This window comes from Phalaenopsis equestris, unplaced genomic scaffold (genome assembly GCF_001263595.1).
Source record: "Phalaenopsis equestris unplaced genomic scaffold, ASM126359v1 Scaffold000188, whole genome shotgun sequence".
NCBI lineage: Eukaryota > Viridiplantae > Streptophyta > Magnoliopsida > Asparagales > Orchidaceae > Phalaenopsis > Phalaenopsis equestris.
The window spans coordinates 140,325-158,664 of NW_018164630.1; the positions used below are offsets into that span (position 1 = coordinate 140,325).

Below are 18,340 nucleotides of genomic sequence, written 5' to 3' on the forward strand. Positions count from 1 at the left end.
TTTAGTGGCTTAGCCGCGCTCTAAGGCAAAGTTCTCCGCAAATCTTATATACAAAAAAATCTACATAAATCACTCATTGAAGGCAATATACATCAAACCACTAGGTTCCGTTTGGGGCAGCTTATTTTGTGTGGTGCGTTTTGAAAACACGGCCAAACTCGTTTGGGTAAACTACATTTTGACAATTTTTCAAAAAAATGTGTTCTCAAACTGCTAAAATCAGTTTTTTCACACCATTTCTGGTTAGGTACGGTGCCAAATTAGTTTTTTGCAACTTATTAATAAGCTATAGCCGCCCCAAACAGCGTCATCAGAAATCAATTGAAAAAAATTTGGTCATCAATGATATCAATGATTTTCTATACTTTATGCATTAATAATTTATCTTAACACATCATCAATAACTCATTGCTTTCGGCTGGCTTAATGAAATCTTTATCATCCATCATAAGATTTATTTTTAATAAGATCTATTCATATATTAGTAAATAGTTTATTTATTTATATTTTAAAATTTTTTTTATCACAACAAATAAATCACTGAATTATATAATACTTCTTATAATTATTATCATTGATTATGTATTGATGAAATCTTGGATACCCACATTTAAGGCTCAATTATTGTAGCATCTTATCTTCTCTAAATTGCATAATATATATGCTGATTTACTTCAATTTATTATCATTATTATGAAGTGGGGAAGAAGAATATTTATTTTTTTAATTTTTTAATTAATTTATTAAATAGTGTTAAATAACAAAAAAAAAGTAAGCTGATTAAATTAATATTATCTATGAATTAATTAATTAATTAATTATTCACATTTTAATTTGATTTATGTGAATTCTTAATCAATGATTGATTATGATAATAAAACTATAATTAATGATTTATTCATTTTAAAAAAAGTAATTATAAATTAAATGATAAATATTAAAGTATGAATCGCTAATTAATTATCTGAGGATTTATTGTTTTGGTGAATAATGGACCAATTAACAAGCAATTGCTTATTAATTCATGATTAATAATGCTTAGTTAAAATATTATGTTGTACTAGTTATAAACAAAGTGAGCTAATCAATGAATAGTAAATTGGTGATTAAAGATAAATTATTTATATTAAATATATCAACAAACTAATTAACTAAATAAATTTTAATTAATGATTATTATTATTGAAAATGATAAAAACAAAATAAGTTGAAATATTATGTTTAAATAATTAAATACCAAATAGTCCCATATGATTTAGATGCATTTAAGATATATAATGCCAAAAAATTTCTAGAATTTAGCTAAGATAAGATTTAATAAATTTGAATATATAAAATTTACTAAATCTATTTGGGTTTCAAAAATTTAATTTTAAATTCGAGTTAACTTAAATTTAATTTTATTAAATACAGATAAATTTAAAAATGTATGAATTTATTAAATCATATTAATACAAAATCTTGCTTGCAGACAAAAAGCTTCTAAAATTAAAGTTAGAGGGAATTACACAGACCACCTGAAACTTGTTATTTACAAATCAACCATCTTCTTCATCCATTTTACAAATTTTCTCGAATATTAAAATTTATGATAAAACACAAACCCATGTTTTTCATTTTTATCAAATTCTCAATAAACACAAACCCGTGTTTTTCATTTTTATCAAATTCTCAATAATTTGATTATGACACGTGTAAATATATCGGTTGGACAGTTCAAATAAAAATCATCAAAATTAATTATTTATAAATATCAATATTTCAGATGATCTGTGTCAGTCTGCCATTGAACCAGATGGTTTCAGCTCTTTTCTCTTCTCTCTTCTCCCTTAAATTCTTACTTTCTTTCTTCTTCTCTCAACCAATCTAATCATTCATATGAATGAGAACTTTCCTCAAGAGAGAATGAAAAAAAAAAAAAAAAAAAAAAAAAAAAAAACAAGAACTGTGACTGTGACTCCGAGAATTTCAATCGGATTTCCTTGTTAGATCTGTGAAAGAGGTTAGGGTTTTCAGGGGTATACCCGAGAGAGAGAGAGAGAGAGGGAGGAACTAACGGTATATGTAGCCGCCGGCGTCAGATCTAGACGTAACTCCTTGTTTATGCTCGTCCCCATGTGTCTGGTTGGCAAGGTTTGCCCTTCCTCTCTTTAGAAAAATTTTCTCCTTTTAACTGCCGATTCATTGTTGTCTCTAGACATTGTTCCCGGTATAGGATTTTCCTGATGATGTATTTGCTGCCCCCGGTATCATTGAACGCAATTATTCTCTGGGAAGATTTCTCTGTCTTCTCCACCGTCACTTCCCATCTTCTGTAACCATCCTTCTATTACTATTGGTAGCCGGCTGCAAGGACGTGGGTTTTGAGACAGTATTTGAGGATGCTTGGGAGCTCTTTCATTCACGTTTTTTTTTTCCTCGGCTCACCTCTTAAAAAAAGCTTTAGATGGGAGGTAGAAAGTCGAAATCCTCACGCCATTCCAGTAATTCTGTTGATAATGTATCAAATGTGCATAGAAATGGTATAATCACCTTACGGATTGGGTATGAAGTTGTCAAAACTGAATTTTTTTCTTCAATTTAACCACTTCATTCATTTTTGTTGGTTGAACATATGAAAAAGACATAGATTCATACATTAGTTTTTTCTTTTTAATGCCAAATTGAACTTTATTCTTGGATATGAAAACACAAATATATAATAATTGGATAGCTATGAGTGGCTCACAAGGACTGGCAGACTCTATAGCACGAAAGAAAATCTGGACTGGTTTGGTCCAGATATAAAAATAGGAGTCGCTCTATCGCGGGGCTTCCCACATCACGTGACGGTTGCGAGAGCACGTTTTGTCCTGCATCATCTATATTTTTCAAGTTCTTGTCTTAATATTATTTTCACAGACTAACTTATTTGTCCGTATTTGTCCTTATTGTGGGAATCATTGCTTTTTTTAATATTATATTCTAGCGTTGCTAGTGTAGCGACCTGTGCAAACTTTTCAATATATTTATACCATACAACATGTAACTTCCAGTGGACGCCCTAGCATTGACACAATGATTTAAGGAATTTATTTCATAAATTAAAAAAAAAAATGTTGGCTATTGACTTCCTAATGCAACCCTTCACTCTCCACATATGGACTTGGAACCTGACAAAAATGATTGAATTGCTATAATTTTAAAATATCTTTAACGACTAAGTAGTTTTACTAACATAAGATTTGATGAATATTTTTAGGTAAGCCTTCATTAAGTTGAATGTATAATATTAGAGGTTTTGTTCATAGGTGTCATGGAGCCCCATAAGATATGTAATATAAATACATATTAAATTTCTTTTATATCAATTTGAAATTTGATGTATTTTAGTTTTAAAAATTTTTGATATAGTTCGTTCTTATATGTATTAGAAGAGTTTTATGTATTTTTAAAAAAATTGGAGAATGCTTACTTAAGTAAATTTTTTTGTCCGATTGTTATTTTTTTCCTTAATATTCTAAGTTTCTAAGCAAGGTCATGACATATTTGATTTAAGGGCCACACAAAACCCTTTTGAAGTATCCATATTTGATATTTATCATGTAACTTATTTTGTTAACATGACATCTGTTTTCATTTATCGATGTCCGATGATGGAGATAATTATTATTAAAAGATTCTTTGAAGTCTTTCTTGAAGTTAAAAGCTGATTGAAGTCCTAGTGAATCATAATCTTGCTTAATACGCGAGACAATACTCCCTAACACGTAAACACAAGCCCACATAAATACATAATCTTTGTAATCATTCATATTCCATTTGCACTGGGGTATTTGAGATACTAAAAGTTTTTCTTCTTGTTGCATTATATTTATCCTGTAGTTTTGGATTCTTGTCACTTTTTTCTTTATTATTATTATTATTATTATCATAATAATAATTATTATTTGATGGAGTGGTTTGAGTTTATATACTGAAATTGATGTTAGAGCAGTTTTTACTGATTTTTTTAGGTATTTCTCCAATTGGCGAGTTCTTTTTTCTTCCTGTTTCGTGTCCGTATCCATGTTTCATAGCACATAATCTTTGTAATCAGTCATATTCCATTTGCACTGGGGTATTTGAGACACTAAAAGTTTTTCTTCTTGTTGTGTTATATTTATCCTTTAGTTTTGGATTCTTGTCGCTCTTTTTGTTCTTTTATTATTATTATTATTTGATGGAGAGGGTTGTGTTTATATATTCAAATTGATGTTAGAGTAGTTTTTACTGATTTTTTTGGTATTTCTTCAACTGGTGAGTTTTTGTTTCTTTCTGTTTTTACTGTTTTTCTTTTCTTTCTAATTTGCATGAAATAATGTGGCAGAGCTGAATTAATTTTTTGATTGTACTCTCATTTATATATTTCAGTTTTAGATGTATATTAGCACATCGATTTAGTATTTTTGCGGAAGAGAAGTTTGTTCCAATTATATGGACAAAGAGAGAAATTATTGTGGTAAAAGATCCTTTTGTCAGGATGATGTAGAAAATGAGGGAGGCAAGAGGAGAAGGCTTGTTGGTCAAACTGTTGAACATACTGTGTACCGTTATTCATGGCCTAAAAGGGAAGCAGATGTCATTAACTTAGCCTTCTAAATTTAAGTAGTAAGGAAGTGCTGCCAACATAAATATGCAAACTCAATTGGCTTAGTCTTCTAATTTTAGGTAGCAAGGAAGTGCTGCACACATAAATGTACAAAGAATAAGCATGATGCATCAAGTCGGCACATATAAAAGGAGATTTTGATTTTACTAGCATATATTGATATGATATTACATTGGTTAGTTCTTGTATTAGATTATATGTACAATGATTATATGTACAATTAATAGTTAGTTGATAATGTTTAGTAATATTGACTTCTATTTCTCAATGTGCTCCAGATGGAGCTATTTATAGAAGTGCAATACTACTAAATATTTTTACCCACTTAATTAACTATACTTGTAATCTAATAGAAGAACTACACAATATAATATCACATCAAATATACTAAATGACTACAATACAAAATCGAAGAGACAAGTTCAATAAGTGCAATGGGTTGCTCCATAAGTATAATATATTAATACAACAACTACCTATAATAAAAAACATTACACTACCAATAAAAAAAGGTAATATATCACAAACTGAACAAATAAGCACAGCTCTCAATAAAAACACACAGAATTTCTAAATAAATCAAACATTCACATAATTATGGACTAAAAATATGCATATTTGACAGCTATTTCAATATATTGTCATTACCAGGATAATTCATGGGTAGTCATCACCACAATAAAAGGTTCTAACAAAATCAATAAAAGCAGCCAAAGGTGTTCCTTTGGAGTTAATTAAATCACAATTGCATAAAATAGAGCCGTTGGCCTTGAAAGCAGTTCATTTTTAAAAAAAAAGACCTAACGTATGAATCTATGGCTTTTCATACGTTGAACCTACAAAAATGTATAAAATGGCCAAATAGAAGCTAAAATTCAGTTTTAACAACTTCACAGCCATTTCGTAATGTGACTATACCATTTCTATGCACATTTGATACATTTAATAACAGAAGCTTTTGTGAAGAAAACTGAGGAAAAATAACGAGAATGAAAGTGCTCTCAAGCATCTTCAAATACTATCTCAAGACGCATGAACTCCCAGCCAGCTACCAATAGCTAAATTGAAGCTAAAATTTCAGTTATCATGTTTATATACTTAAATTTATGTCAGATTAGTTCTTACTGATTTTTTTTGTTATTTTTTCAAGGTTTTGTTTCTTCATATTTTTACTTTATTTTTTTCTTTCTATTTTGACATGAAAAAATGTGGCAGAGCTGAATTTATTTTTTTGTTGTACTCTCAGGTATTTATTTCAGTTCTGTATGTATATTAGCACATCAATGTAGTATTTTTGCGGAAGAGAAGCTTGTCACAATTGTATTATATGGATGAAGAGAGAAACTATTGTAGGAAAAGATACTTTTACGCAGATAACTCTGTGGAAGATGAGGGATGCAAGCGGAGAAGCCTTGTTGGTCAACGAGAGCTGCAAGATCTCACTGTTGATCATACTGTTTATCGTTATTTATGCCCTAAAAGAAAAGCGGGGCATGTCATTGGAAGAGGTGGTGAGATTATGAAATATATACGAGCAGATACTGGAGCGAGGGTACTAATTGAAGATGCCATGCAAGGTTGTGACGAACGTATTGTTACCATCTCTAGTTCAAGTAAAGAAACCAATCCCTTTAACTACAAAAAAGATTATGCCTGTCCAGCACAAGATGCCCTTTTTAGGGTGCATGAGAGGCTTGCAATACATGAAACAATGGTTTTTGACGAAGACGATGTCAGTGGTGTCATTCAAATTACTGTTCGCTTACTTGTACCATCAGATCAGGCACGTTGTATTATTGGGAGACATGGTCACACCATTAAGAATATGAGGAAGGATACTGGTGCTCGGATTTCTATTTGGAATGATAAGCGTATTCCAATTTGTGCTAATAGTAATGAAGAACTTCTTGAGGTATGGAATAAAAACATTCTCGATATCTTTTTGCAATATTGGCATTTACAATTTATCCTATTGAATAAATTTAAAATTATATTACTTTTTCTATAAATTTCATGTTCTATTTTTAGAATTTCATTTAAGCCCCTCAAGTTATTTTATTTTTATCCCTAGATATATATCATAACAACTCCATTTTTTTCAACCGTTAAATGTTATCATGTGACATTTTTTGTGTTGTTTTGATCATTATCTTGCAAGAGAATGATCAAAACACTTCACTTATTTCTTAAAGTTTCTATTTGCCCACATACAGGTATTTACCATATTGAAGCTGTTATGATACAGAACTTTGTTTAAATGGACAATAACATGAAGGATTTAAGTGAAGTGTTTATAAAAATGGGGACCAGCATACCACCTTGACATAAGTGTAATTTATTCTATCATCTATTTTATTTTTGGGTCTTTTATTCTTTTTCCGTCTTGATGATTGTGAGCTTCGAAAGAGTTGCTATGAAGATAAAATAGAATCTATCTCTTTGAGAGATGGAAACATATACTCCTGATGGGTTCAATGAAAGGCAATTAAATAACATATATATTTGTTTTTCAATAATCCATGTATAAGGGGCGTATCTTTTTGAAAAACAAAAAACAACCAATTATACAAATTCAAAAGAAATACATACACAATAATAAAATTGTTTCTCAAAGATTCTTGCAGTCTAACATATAAATGAAGCTTATATGTGGTTTATTTTATTATGGGGTCAAATTTCTTATCAGAGTAATTTTGTTTGGTTAATTTCATTATAGGGCAGTTCAACTGTAGAAACACTCTAGAATAAGCACATGTAATGTGAAAGCATCTTTATCCTAGTGTTATAGATCAGTTCATTACTGAAAGGACCATATGAGTTTAAAATGAAGGCCTTAAATGCTTTTTAGTGATGCTAGCAGTCCATGTGCGTTAAAATTAAAATCCTAGGTTTTTGAGATCCTTATAAACTCGCAAAATGATTTTAAGAGTCTTTGGAGATCTAGGATAAATAATTAAGCTAAGCCTTTGAAAATTTATTCTGGTTTATTAAAACTTCAAAAAAAATATATTTTTTTTTTCTGGATTCTAAATGATGTAAAAAATATGATAGATATTTTTTATGATTTGTATAAGGAATGTAAATGCTATGAGCAAATTCAGATCGCCTGGCCTTAAATCTATCTCAACCATTGCTTCTTGACCTAAGTGTTAGAATATCATCACCCACATCTGACTTTTAGGGTAAGTAGTGGGCATTATTAATGCTTTGAGAATTTGTTTCTCGCTTGCCTTTGGGCTAGATGGGTCGTTCTTAGGCCTTAAAGAAATATCCTGAGGCTTTTTTACATGATGAAAGTAAGAATAAAGATTGTGACAATTCGTGCAAGCTAAACAACCAAGCAAACAGTAAGGACTTACTTATGATAGGGCTATCACTAACCTTCTAGGAGCTTTATATAGCTTTCTTTGTATATAAAAGAAACCAAGTCGACTACAATTTTTGTTAGCTTTCGTTCAATTATTTCCTTATTTCCTTATTGAGTTGAGTCCAGTTTGAACATGACCTGAATTCTAAAATATTGATCATGCTTTTTAATATTGTTTGAAAAGGTGTTTGAGGCTTACTTCTCGAGATGCGCCTGATCTAGGGTTTATAAAAAAAGCGTCGAGGCTTAAGCCTCCATGTCACCATTGAGGGTCACGCCTTTTTCATCTGAGGCATACACCTTAAGGCTTTACGCTTGAAGATGTTTGCAGCAACTCAATCAAAATATGGAAAAAAGTGTATTATATTATATTATATTATATATATTTGATAAAAATATCAAAAGATAATCTAAGTACGAATACTTATGTTATTAATTTATTCTTTAATTTTAAATTATATTAAATTTCAGATTAGTTGATAATTAAAAAAATTATAGTGAATGAAGAATAATTTATCATTATGGATTTTGAATCTCATGGAATATTTAAATTTTAATTTATTACTTAAAATCATATTTCAAACTTCTACTTTATATCAATATTTAAGACCAGATTTGCGATTTATATTTTTATCATAATAATTACATCACTATATCAAGCGCTTATGTCATATTTATGAATTATTTTTAATTTTATAAGGTTTTTATTTTCTTTTCTGAACTTACTCTTTGATCCGCCTCAAGGCCTTCACCGCCTTCGTTCCTGATTTCACTTTTTAATTAATTTTTTTATCAAAATTGAGCCATAATTAAGGTTTAATCTAGTCCAACTAATTTATGTTTGATGTTAATTATTTAAACGTATAGTCTTATTATTAGACATATTCAGATTTACGGATTTTAATCAAAATTAACTTAAGTCATTAGGTATTATTTTAGTTGTTATATGAACTTTAAATATTGACAAGAAAAAATTTTCATCCATATGTCTAGATATTGATATTTTTTGTCATAGTTATTTCTCTACAAGTATAAATAATTTTATAGTGCTTGAGATGGAAAAAAAAATAGGACAAAGAATAAGTCATTAAACAAATAATTAAGTCATCACTAAATGAGCATTTTATCAAGTTTTTTAGGAACTATTTGTTAAACAACAAACAAACATATTCATGAATTTAAATGAACAAGTATCATTTTTCAAGCTTATTTATTTGTATGCCATGCTCTTTTAATTTGGTTTAGAGTTGTTTAATTATGTAACTAAACGACAAGTTGTTCATTATTGCTATTCTTGGGATGGAGATGAAGCTACCACAAGCAAAAATATCCCCTTGGCTCCTTCTTGAACTCCTTGTCAATCAAAGTGTTGCCGTAACTTCAATAAGGGTTTTTAGGAATGGCCCTCAAGGACATGAGCTAGGCTCAAAACTTCCAGATCAGCACCCTTTGACTTGTGAGGTAGCTAATGGAATAGAAATGGGAGTCTTGGATGTAGTGGGGAGGTGGCTTTCAAGCGGGGCTCTTCTCTTCTTTGGTTCTTATAGCTCTTAAAAAGGGTCAATAGAGCTTGAGAACACTTAGTGACGTTTCTCTCAAGCTAAGGAACTCTCAAGGGTAGAGAGAGCTTTGGTTGGGAGTGGTTGTTGGTGTTTATGGAGCTTCTTCCTTCAAAATGAGCATACTTGGGTTTACAAACATTGCAATCATTAAGTTGTAAAGTTGTTGAGATTAGCTTGGGGCCCAAGGGGCATTGCATTCCCTTTGGATTCACAAGCAATTCAAACTAGACCACTTTGGGTGAAATGGCCAAGATTGGTCCAATCTTGGCTTGGCTGGCTCTAAGACACCAAGGGGAACGCCTTGTTCACTCAATTTGGCTTGAACATTTTAGCTACATTAGCCAATTGTGTCTATTTGGTTTTGATTTGGGTTACCCATTTGTCATAACCCAAGAGGTCCTCTATCCTCCTATTGTTGTCCGAGGTCAATTATACTTAGCGGGTAATTGGTCCAAGGGTTTTAGCAGCTTGGGTCAAGCCAAATAGAACAATGGGTTCACCTTGGATTCAATTGGGTTGACTTGGGTTCAACGTTCAAGTTAGGATTAGGCATCTTGGGATAGGCTCACTAAGTTATACCATCTCTATTGAGTTCCTAAGCTCAATTGAGGATGAATCTAAGGCCTAATTTGGTTAGGTTTGGTTTAATCTTGACTTAGGCTCGGATTTGTCTAGTTCAAGCCAAATTCATAAGATCTCTAGGCCCTCTAATACACCATGTGCCAATCATGGTGTGCTTCGGTCAACATAAGGTTAATTGGGTCAAGCTAGCTTCAATGACCGACATTAGGTCATGTTGGGTTGAGCTTGGTGATGAATTTCTACTCCAATGATACAAAAAATTGAAGACATAAAGATTGAGGCTCTATACGTTATATTTGTCTCTCCATGACCCATAGATTGTAATTTGTGTACTTTCATATAGAATCACTGACCCTTAATTGTTTTTCTATCTTTTTTATTTTATTCTATTTTATAATGCCTCTGGAAGTTGTATGTATACCTTTTCTCTTATACAAAGAAGAAACATAAAATTTTTGAAGAGTTTTTCTCATGACTTATTTTCTTCATGGTATCAGAAATTGGTTAGCGTGCTCCATTCGACCTTTATTTTTATTCTCTAAGTTTAAAGCTTTCACTTTTAACATTTACTGTTATTCTCTACAGTAAGGGTTTTCAATTCTAACGTAATCCCTCTTGTCGAGTTTTGCTTCTTTTCATGATATTGGGTCCTTTTGACGTCCGTTAAAAAGAATCAATGGTGATTAATTATGAAACTTAGACCAAAGGAGAACTTCAGGTATTTCAAGCATCTTATTGCTTGAACAAGAGCAAATAACTTAAATGGTCTCAAATTGTGAAGACCTTTCTAAAGGGAAAGGAAAAGATCTAACACCTTGAAGATTTACCTCTGAAGTTCAAAGACCCAAAGTTTTTACTTAAGAAGAAGCTGATTTCATCATCATGACATGGTTGTGGAACATCTTGCTACCGAAGATTAGTGGACATTTTATGTTTCTCTACAGCTCAAAATAGTTTTGGAATACAATTAAACAAGCTTGCTCGAAGGTGAAAGATGCTACAATTTTCTATGAAATCAAGATGAAACTTGCCATTACCAAAAAAGTTTAACATTTCTGTCATTGAATACTTTAAGGTGTACTAGTTAGAGTTGGACCACTATCAAGATCTCAAGATGTCCTGTTGTGAGAATGCGACGATGTTTTCAAAATTCATCGAGTAAGAGAGAATCTTTGAGTTTTTGGCATGACTCAACAATGAGTTTGATCAAATTTGAATTCAAGTCTCAAGCAATGAAATCTCCCTTCTTTGAATGAAGTATTCTCTCGTGTTTGAGCAGAAGAAGGAAGGATGATGGTGGTAAGTATTCCAGCGCTTGAGATATCTGTCATGACAACTTTTGAATCCCAAAGTAACGGACTTTTAACTTAAAATTTTATCCAAAAGGACAATATCCCCTTTTCATAGGAAATCTCTGATGCAAAAGAACGTGCCAAGGACAAATGTCAAAAATTTCACAGAAAACCTTAAGACCATGTAGCAAGTAAATGTAGAAATAAAAAAGGATAGTCCTACCTAATGAAGTAGGAAGTATTCAATTTAGAAGAAATCAACAAATTAATGAATTTTCTCAATTCCTTAGAAAAACCAACAAAATCTTATTCTCTTGCTCATAATAGTATGATTTCTAATTTTTATGATATTAGTATCTCTAATAGTTCTTCCTCTTCATGGATTCTAGATTCAGGGGCCACCGTCCACATTATAAACCTAACTGATATATTTTAAACTTACAAACACTGTACGAGCAATAGAAAGATAAAAATTGTAAATGGATGTTTAAAAATTGTTACAGGACAAAGACATCTTAATTTCTCCCAATATAATCCTAACTAACTTATCACATATCCCAAATCTTGCAGTTAAATTTTTATCATCTCTCAAATTAACTAAATACCACAACAGTAAAATCATATTTTTTACTGATTATTGTGTTTTCTAGGATCTTACTATGAAGAGGGTGATTGGGTGAGATAGAAAAATGATGGATTATACTTTCTTGAAGATTAGGGTTAACCATCACACTCCTTCACCTCTCATACTACCGATAACATCTAGACCCATCATTATAGATTATGACATCCTTATTTTAAAAATCTTCAGTGTATGTTTTCTTCACTTTTTATAAATATAAATATTAAAATATTTCATTATGAAACCTGCAAAACATTATAAACTCGACCAATATATTTCAAACTTATAAACCTTGTCCTTGCAATACGAAAGTAAAAGTTGCAAATGGATTTTTTTAAATTATTGCAGGACATAGAGTCATCTTAATTTCTCTCTTCTCAACATAATCTTCAGTAACGTATTACATGTCCCAAATCTTGTTGTCAACCTTTTATCTATTCACAAGTTTACTAAAGACCACAATAGCAAAATCATAATTTTGACCATTTTTTGTGTTTTTCAGGATCTCACTACAAGTCGATGATTGGGCAAGCTAAAAAAATGATGGATTATATTTTCTTGAAGATCGAGATGTCAACTATCACACTCTTCACTTATCATACTACCCATAATATATGGACCCATCATTATAAATTATGACATCCTTATTTTAAAAATGTTCAGCGTATATTTTGTTCACTTTTCATAAATATAAATATTAACACTTTCATTCTCAAATCAACAAAATTATTAAATATCACTGTGTTTCCTTTCTTGAATGTAACTCTAAAATCCCCAATATCTTTGGAGTCATTTGTTTTGTTATGTTTATTGATGATTGCACTCGAATGACACGAGTATATTTAATTAAACAAAAATCTGATGTTAGTTCTATACTTCTTATATGCTCATGGTTATTTTAATCACATATTAACATCATTCTTCCAAATAAAAGTTTTATCCTCTAATTTTCTTGCCCTCATAATCTCCAATAAAATGTATGAAAAAAAATAAAAACCATCATCTTTTGGAGGTAATTAGGATACTTCTGCTGCACAATCAAATATCAAAATAATTTTGAGGTAAAGCGGTTCTACAACTACTTATTTAATCAATAAAATACCTTCAAGAGTAATTGATTTTAAAAGTCATTAAATTATTTGATAAAATTCTTTAGTATGGACAACTTCTCAATAATCCCTCTAAAAATTTGGATGCATTGCTATGTTCATATTCATAAAAAAAACATAGAGGAAAATTTGACTTATGAGCTGTCAAATACGTATTCATAAAATATTTTGTCACACAAAAGTGTACAAAGATTTTCATTCACACACAAAAGGTTCTTTACTTCAATGAATGTCATATTTGAATGTCTCAAATTACACCCATAGTTTTTTCACTCAACTCATATTCAGGACGAGAATTCTTATCTTGATAAATGTGATGATATCTTTCATTGTGGCATTTCTGTACTAAAAATCCTTCAAATTGAATTCTTATACCAACTATTCCCTAATAAGTCGATACAAAAAGGAACAAACTCAACCAAGATCTCTAGCAAGGCGAAGATTCAAAATTATCACCAGGTAACACTTCTTAGGAATACTAGTGGCTCAATCTAAATAAGGGAAATTTCTCTCCCAACAAATATCTGTTATGGATTTGCTGAAAGAAAACCAAGATGATAAAGTACAAGTCATATGAAACTTTAACTGAATCAGGACAAAAAATGGACCTTGATTAAGGAGCTGATGTAGATACGGGACAATATCAATGGTTTGTGAAAAAATTAATCTACTTGTCTCGCACTCATTCTGACATCACATTTGCAGTAAGTCTAATTAGTCAATTCATGTACAAACCTAAGAGCACACCTTCAAGTCACTTATAAAATCTTCATATATCTCAAATCATGCTTCGAAAAAAGAATTTCATACAAAAGACATGATATCCTACATGTTGAAGGATACATAGATGCAAACTATGCGGGATCATCGGTTGGTAGAAGATCTACTTCAGGGTTTGTACATTATTAATTAAAAACATCATACTTGGAGAAGTAACAAACAACCCGTGATTTCAAGATCAACTTTTGAAGCCGAGTTTAGAGCCATTTATGCAAGCAATTTTTGAGCTTATATGTGTTAAATTTATATTAGAGGATTTAAAAATCAAGTGAAAATTTTTTAAATTATATTGTGATAACAAATCAACCAGCATTACTGTACACAATCCCGCACAACATGATCGTAACAAGCATGTTGAGGTTGATAGACATTTTATGAAAGAGAAATTGAAAAGTGGCACGATTTGTACTTCATATGTGTCCACAAGTAATCAAATGACTGACATATTCACCAAAGGATTGCAATCCAATATTTAAAAATATCATAAGCAAACTTGGAATGGTACATCTCTACCATTCAGTTTGAGGGTGGGTGTTGAATTTATTTTCTAATGATAACAGAGAATTTAAGCACACGGATCGGGACTCTACGCCATTAAATCAAAACACACATATCGAGGCTCTACAACGTTAAATCAAGACACGTGAATCGAGATTCTGTATTGTTAGATCTGTCTCTTTACCACCCTCAGATTGTAATTCATGCGCTTTTCTATAGGATCACTACCCTCTAATTATTTTTCCCTCCTTTTTTGATTTATACCTATTTTGTAATTTTCCTAGGAGTTGTTATATACTTTACCCCTTGTACAAAGAAGAAAAATAAAAATTCTTGAGAGTTGTTCTCATTACTTCTTTTCTACACTTCGATCAAGTTTAGTCTGCCTAGGGCTAGTTTAGCCTAAAATGAGTCTAGTAAAGGTCATGGGCTAACCATGAGTTTGGGAATTGATGCTTATTCCAATTGGGTCCATCTATGATCTGTCTAAGCTTATTGGGCTAAATGGGTCAAGCCACCTCTTGGATGGGTGAAGCCTAATACAACTTGGGCAAGTAAGCAATCAAATCCAAGGCCTCAATATGGCCACCTAGAGTCTACCAGGTGATGAATAAGCCATGCGTAATGGTAGGTTAAATTACAACGTCAAATGAGTTTGGGCATTGGTCAAGCTAGTTTGGCCTAATACAACTTGGGCAAGTAAGCAATCAAATCCAAGGCCTCAATATGGCCACTTAGAGTCTACCAGGTGATGAATAAGCCATGCGTAATAGTAGGTTAAATTACAACGTCAAATGAGTTTGGGCATTGGTCAAGCTAGGTTGGCCTAGTCACTAGCTTGGGCCTTGTTCAAGCTAGTTTGGCCTAGTCACTTTTAGTTGTTAGGAGTTCAGTTGGACTCGTCAAATTCCAATGGCAGGGGCCCAACGTTAACAAGCTTAACTAAACTTACTTGACCTACTCTGGGTCAATTTTGGTATTGTTCTAAATGAGTTTGGGCATCTAAGGCTTGGGTTAGATCTAAAGGTGGTCACCAAGATCATGGTCAATCCAATACTGCCGTTATAAGTCAAGCAATGGCTCAAGATGACATAACATTTCTTGAAATCATTATGCTAGCACCCAGTAGGGTTGGTGGCCAAAAAATGATAGGGATGTAGATGTTGAGCTCATTAGGGGGAGGTCATTAAGGGAAGTTCACCTAAAAGTTTACAACCACGAGCGCTAGAAGTCTCAGACACTTTAAAGGTTACTTAAAGTCGGCTTAGAGTTCCTCTAGGTTTCTTATAGGGTCATTAGGCTCTACATAGGAAAACATTGGGTGGGTTTGCTTGTCCTAGTGTAATCAGAAAGTTTAAGTTTGACTAAGTCCCAAGATAACTTCTAAGTCATTCTAGTGTTGATTTTGGGTCATTCGAGTCCAAAGCTCAAATAATTGAATTAGCAATGGTATTAAAGCCACTAAGGTTCATACGGTGCTAGAAAAGAGTCTAAGTGTCTCTATCATTGGGTGCTAGGCAATGGTCTCCTAGCCTGGTATCAGGCCTAAAAGGTTCAATGGTAGGCCTAAAGCTAATCCGCTCTAAAAAAATGGCCAACAATAATCTTTAATGCCCCTTAATTTTTTCCCAGTGTTCTTTCATTATAATCTAATTTTGGAGAATGTAGAGAATAACATAAGCTTTTAAACTCCTACTTGTACCATTGTTATGTTGTATTATTCCTTGCTTTGGTAACCCTTTAACTTATCCTGGGCTCGATGATTTGCTTGGTCTCTTCATATATGACTTGTTTGGTATCAGATTAGAGGAGATGCTTTGGTGGCGAAGGAGGCTTTGTTTCAAATCTCATGTCTCCTTCATGAGTTTCCTTCACGGTCCCATAATTATATGTCTTCCAAAGTATCCTACAATACATTTGGTTGCAATTTGGTTCGGGATCCAGGATCTCCAGTGGAGGATGAGTTCATCTTGCGCTTGGTGTGCCCTTCTGTTAATATCAGAGATGTGATTGGCAAGGGTGGCGCTAATATCAATCAGATCAGACAGGAATCCGGAGCAACAATAAATCTGGATTGCTTTTTTGATGAAGAAGACTGCATGATATTAATTTCGGCTAAAGAGGCATGTATTAGCTGTTCAGCTTCTTTGGTGTCTTTGTATTTTCTGCTGTTTTATTTGCACCGAATATTTTATTCATCCTTGATTCACTTAATATACAGTTTATGGGGATCTCTAACTCGCCAACCATCAATGCTGCAACACAGTTACAACTCAGTTGCAGTAGTAAGGTGGATGGTGAATATGACGGACCTTCGTATGTAACACGTCTTTTGGTACTGAGGTCACAGCTTGGCGGTTTGATTGGGAAGGGGGGTTTGTTCATCAAGGAGATGAGGAGAACCACAAAAACAAGCATCTCCATAGTTGAAGACTCCCTTCCAAGTGTTGCAGCTGTGGATGACGCAATGGTAGAGGTAAATATGCTTGCATTTATTGTTCTTGTCCTTGTCCTTGAAATAGTGTGTACTTAACAAGGCACACAAACAGTTCATTCCGTTGAACTAAGTAACATGAGATATGTGATTATTTGAATTTCCAGATTTGTGGAGATCTTCCAAATGTCAGAGATGCCCTTATACAAGTGATAAACCGGTTGAAAATTAGTCATTTTGCAAGGAAGGGCTTAGTTTCTGCATCCCCTTCGGCTTCCTCACATCATATGTTAAGAAATTCTACTCATGGATCGTTATGTAGCGGCCGAAGCTTTGAACTTCATAGTCATGGACATTCCCATTCTAGTGAGTACAAAGCTTCTGTTGGTAGGGTGTCATTAGAAATCCATGCCGGCTCTGATGGTCCACAGGTACATTATTAGCTTATACAAATATACATTAGTTGGGGAATTAGATGGGCACGTCCATGCACTTTTTACATTTTAACCTATATTTCAGTTTTTTAGTTCTAAATCTTCTTCCTTCAATTTTTTTTTTTCCGCAGTTTGATTCCTTATGTTTATACTTCCTGCAGGTTGATTCTGATAATTAGATATGCTGAAGAAGTTAATACATTTGGCATCATCTTGTAGGAGTTTTAAGTTGTTTTAGTTTCTTGATGAATAGTTTATAGGCTTGTGTTTGTGCGGTTTAAAGTCGTGCACCGTGGAATTCGCCTATTGAGCTTATATATGCAGATAGCAATATCAATCAGGGAGCCTTTGTACTGTCGTGCCAGTTAAAAAGAAGAACATTGAAGCACACATAATGACACGCAACATGACAACATGAGCATGTATATGGTGACAGGACAGACGTGGAAAGTTTTGTACACAACATAACTATGTCATATTCCTTACTGAATAATACAGACAGTTAGATGCTGAGAAACACACGCATATGTATATGTGTCTGTTTGTGTGTTTGTATTTATGCGAGTTTAACTGTGTGGCTGCGGCACGGACTTTATCTTTTTATGTGAAGAATCGACATTCTCCACCCTATAAAAATTTGATGTTATGACCTTGAAATGCAAGATTAAAATATCCTTTTTTTTGTTCAATATCATTAAGATTGATGCAGGATGAATGGTTGGTTTGAGTTTTAGAATTTGATTGCGTTTTATTCCGAACATAGTTTGATTTGAACCCAAATTGAAAACTATACATTTCTACATATGATGATGGCACAAGACAAGGCTTATACTGAATTTCATGCATGTGTAAGGGAATACTCGGGTTAGTTTCTGGTGCATTTAGTTTCTGTTCCTTCTGGAAGGGGTTTGTTCTTACGGACCACCAATTTTATGCGAATTAAAAGAGTTTAGAAGATCAAATTTTAGTTACATGGATTTGATCTTTCCAGAGAATTGATAAACTAGATTCCTCTATTGATTTGATTTTA

At 32.4% G+C, this 18,340-nt stretch overlaps 1 protein-coding gene across 2 annotated transcripts; it reads left to right on the top strand.

Moving 5' to 3' along the window:
• The first annotated feature begins 1,818 nt into the window (after positions 1-1,818).
• Positions 1,819-17,972, top strand: LOC110022381 (KH domain-containing protein HEN4-like). Of its 2 annotated transcripts, XM_020721285.1 has the most exons (7): positions 1,819-2,133; positions 2,216-2,544; positions 5,877-6,542; positions 16,245-16,565; positions 16,664-16,918; positions 17,044-17,307; positions 17,472-17,972. In XM_020721285.1, exons 3-7 carry the CDS (start codon positions 5,958-5,960, stop codon positions 17,487-17,489), a joined length of 1,443 nt encoding a protein of 480 aa, XP_020576944.1. In that variant the 5' UTR covers positions 1,819-2,133; positions 2,216-2,544; positions 5,877-5,957; the 3' UTR covers positions 17,490-17,972. The 2 variants fall into 2 exon arrangements, with proteins under 2 accessions (XP_020576944.1, XP_020576943.1); XM_020721284.1 differs by lacking the exon at positions 2,216-2,544 and having other exon boundaries at positions 1,820-2,133.
• The last annotated feature ends 368 nt before the right edge of the window (positions 17,973-18,340 follow it).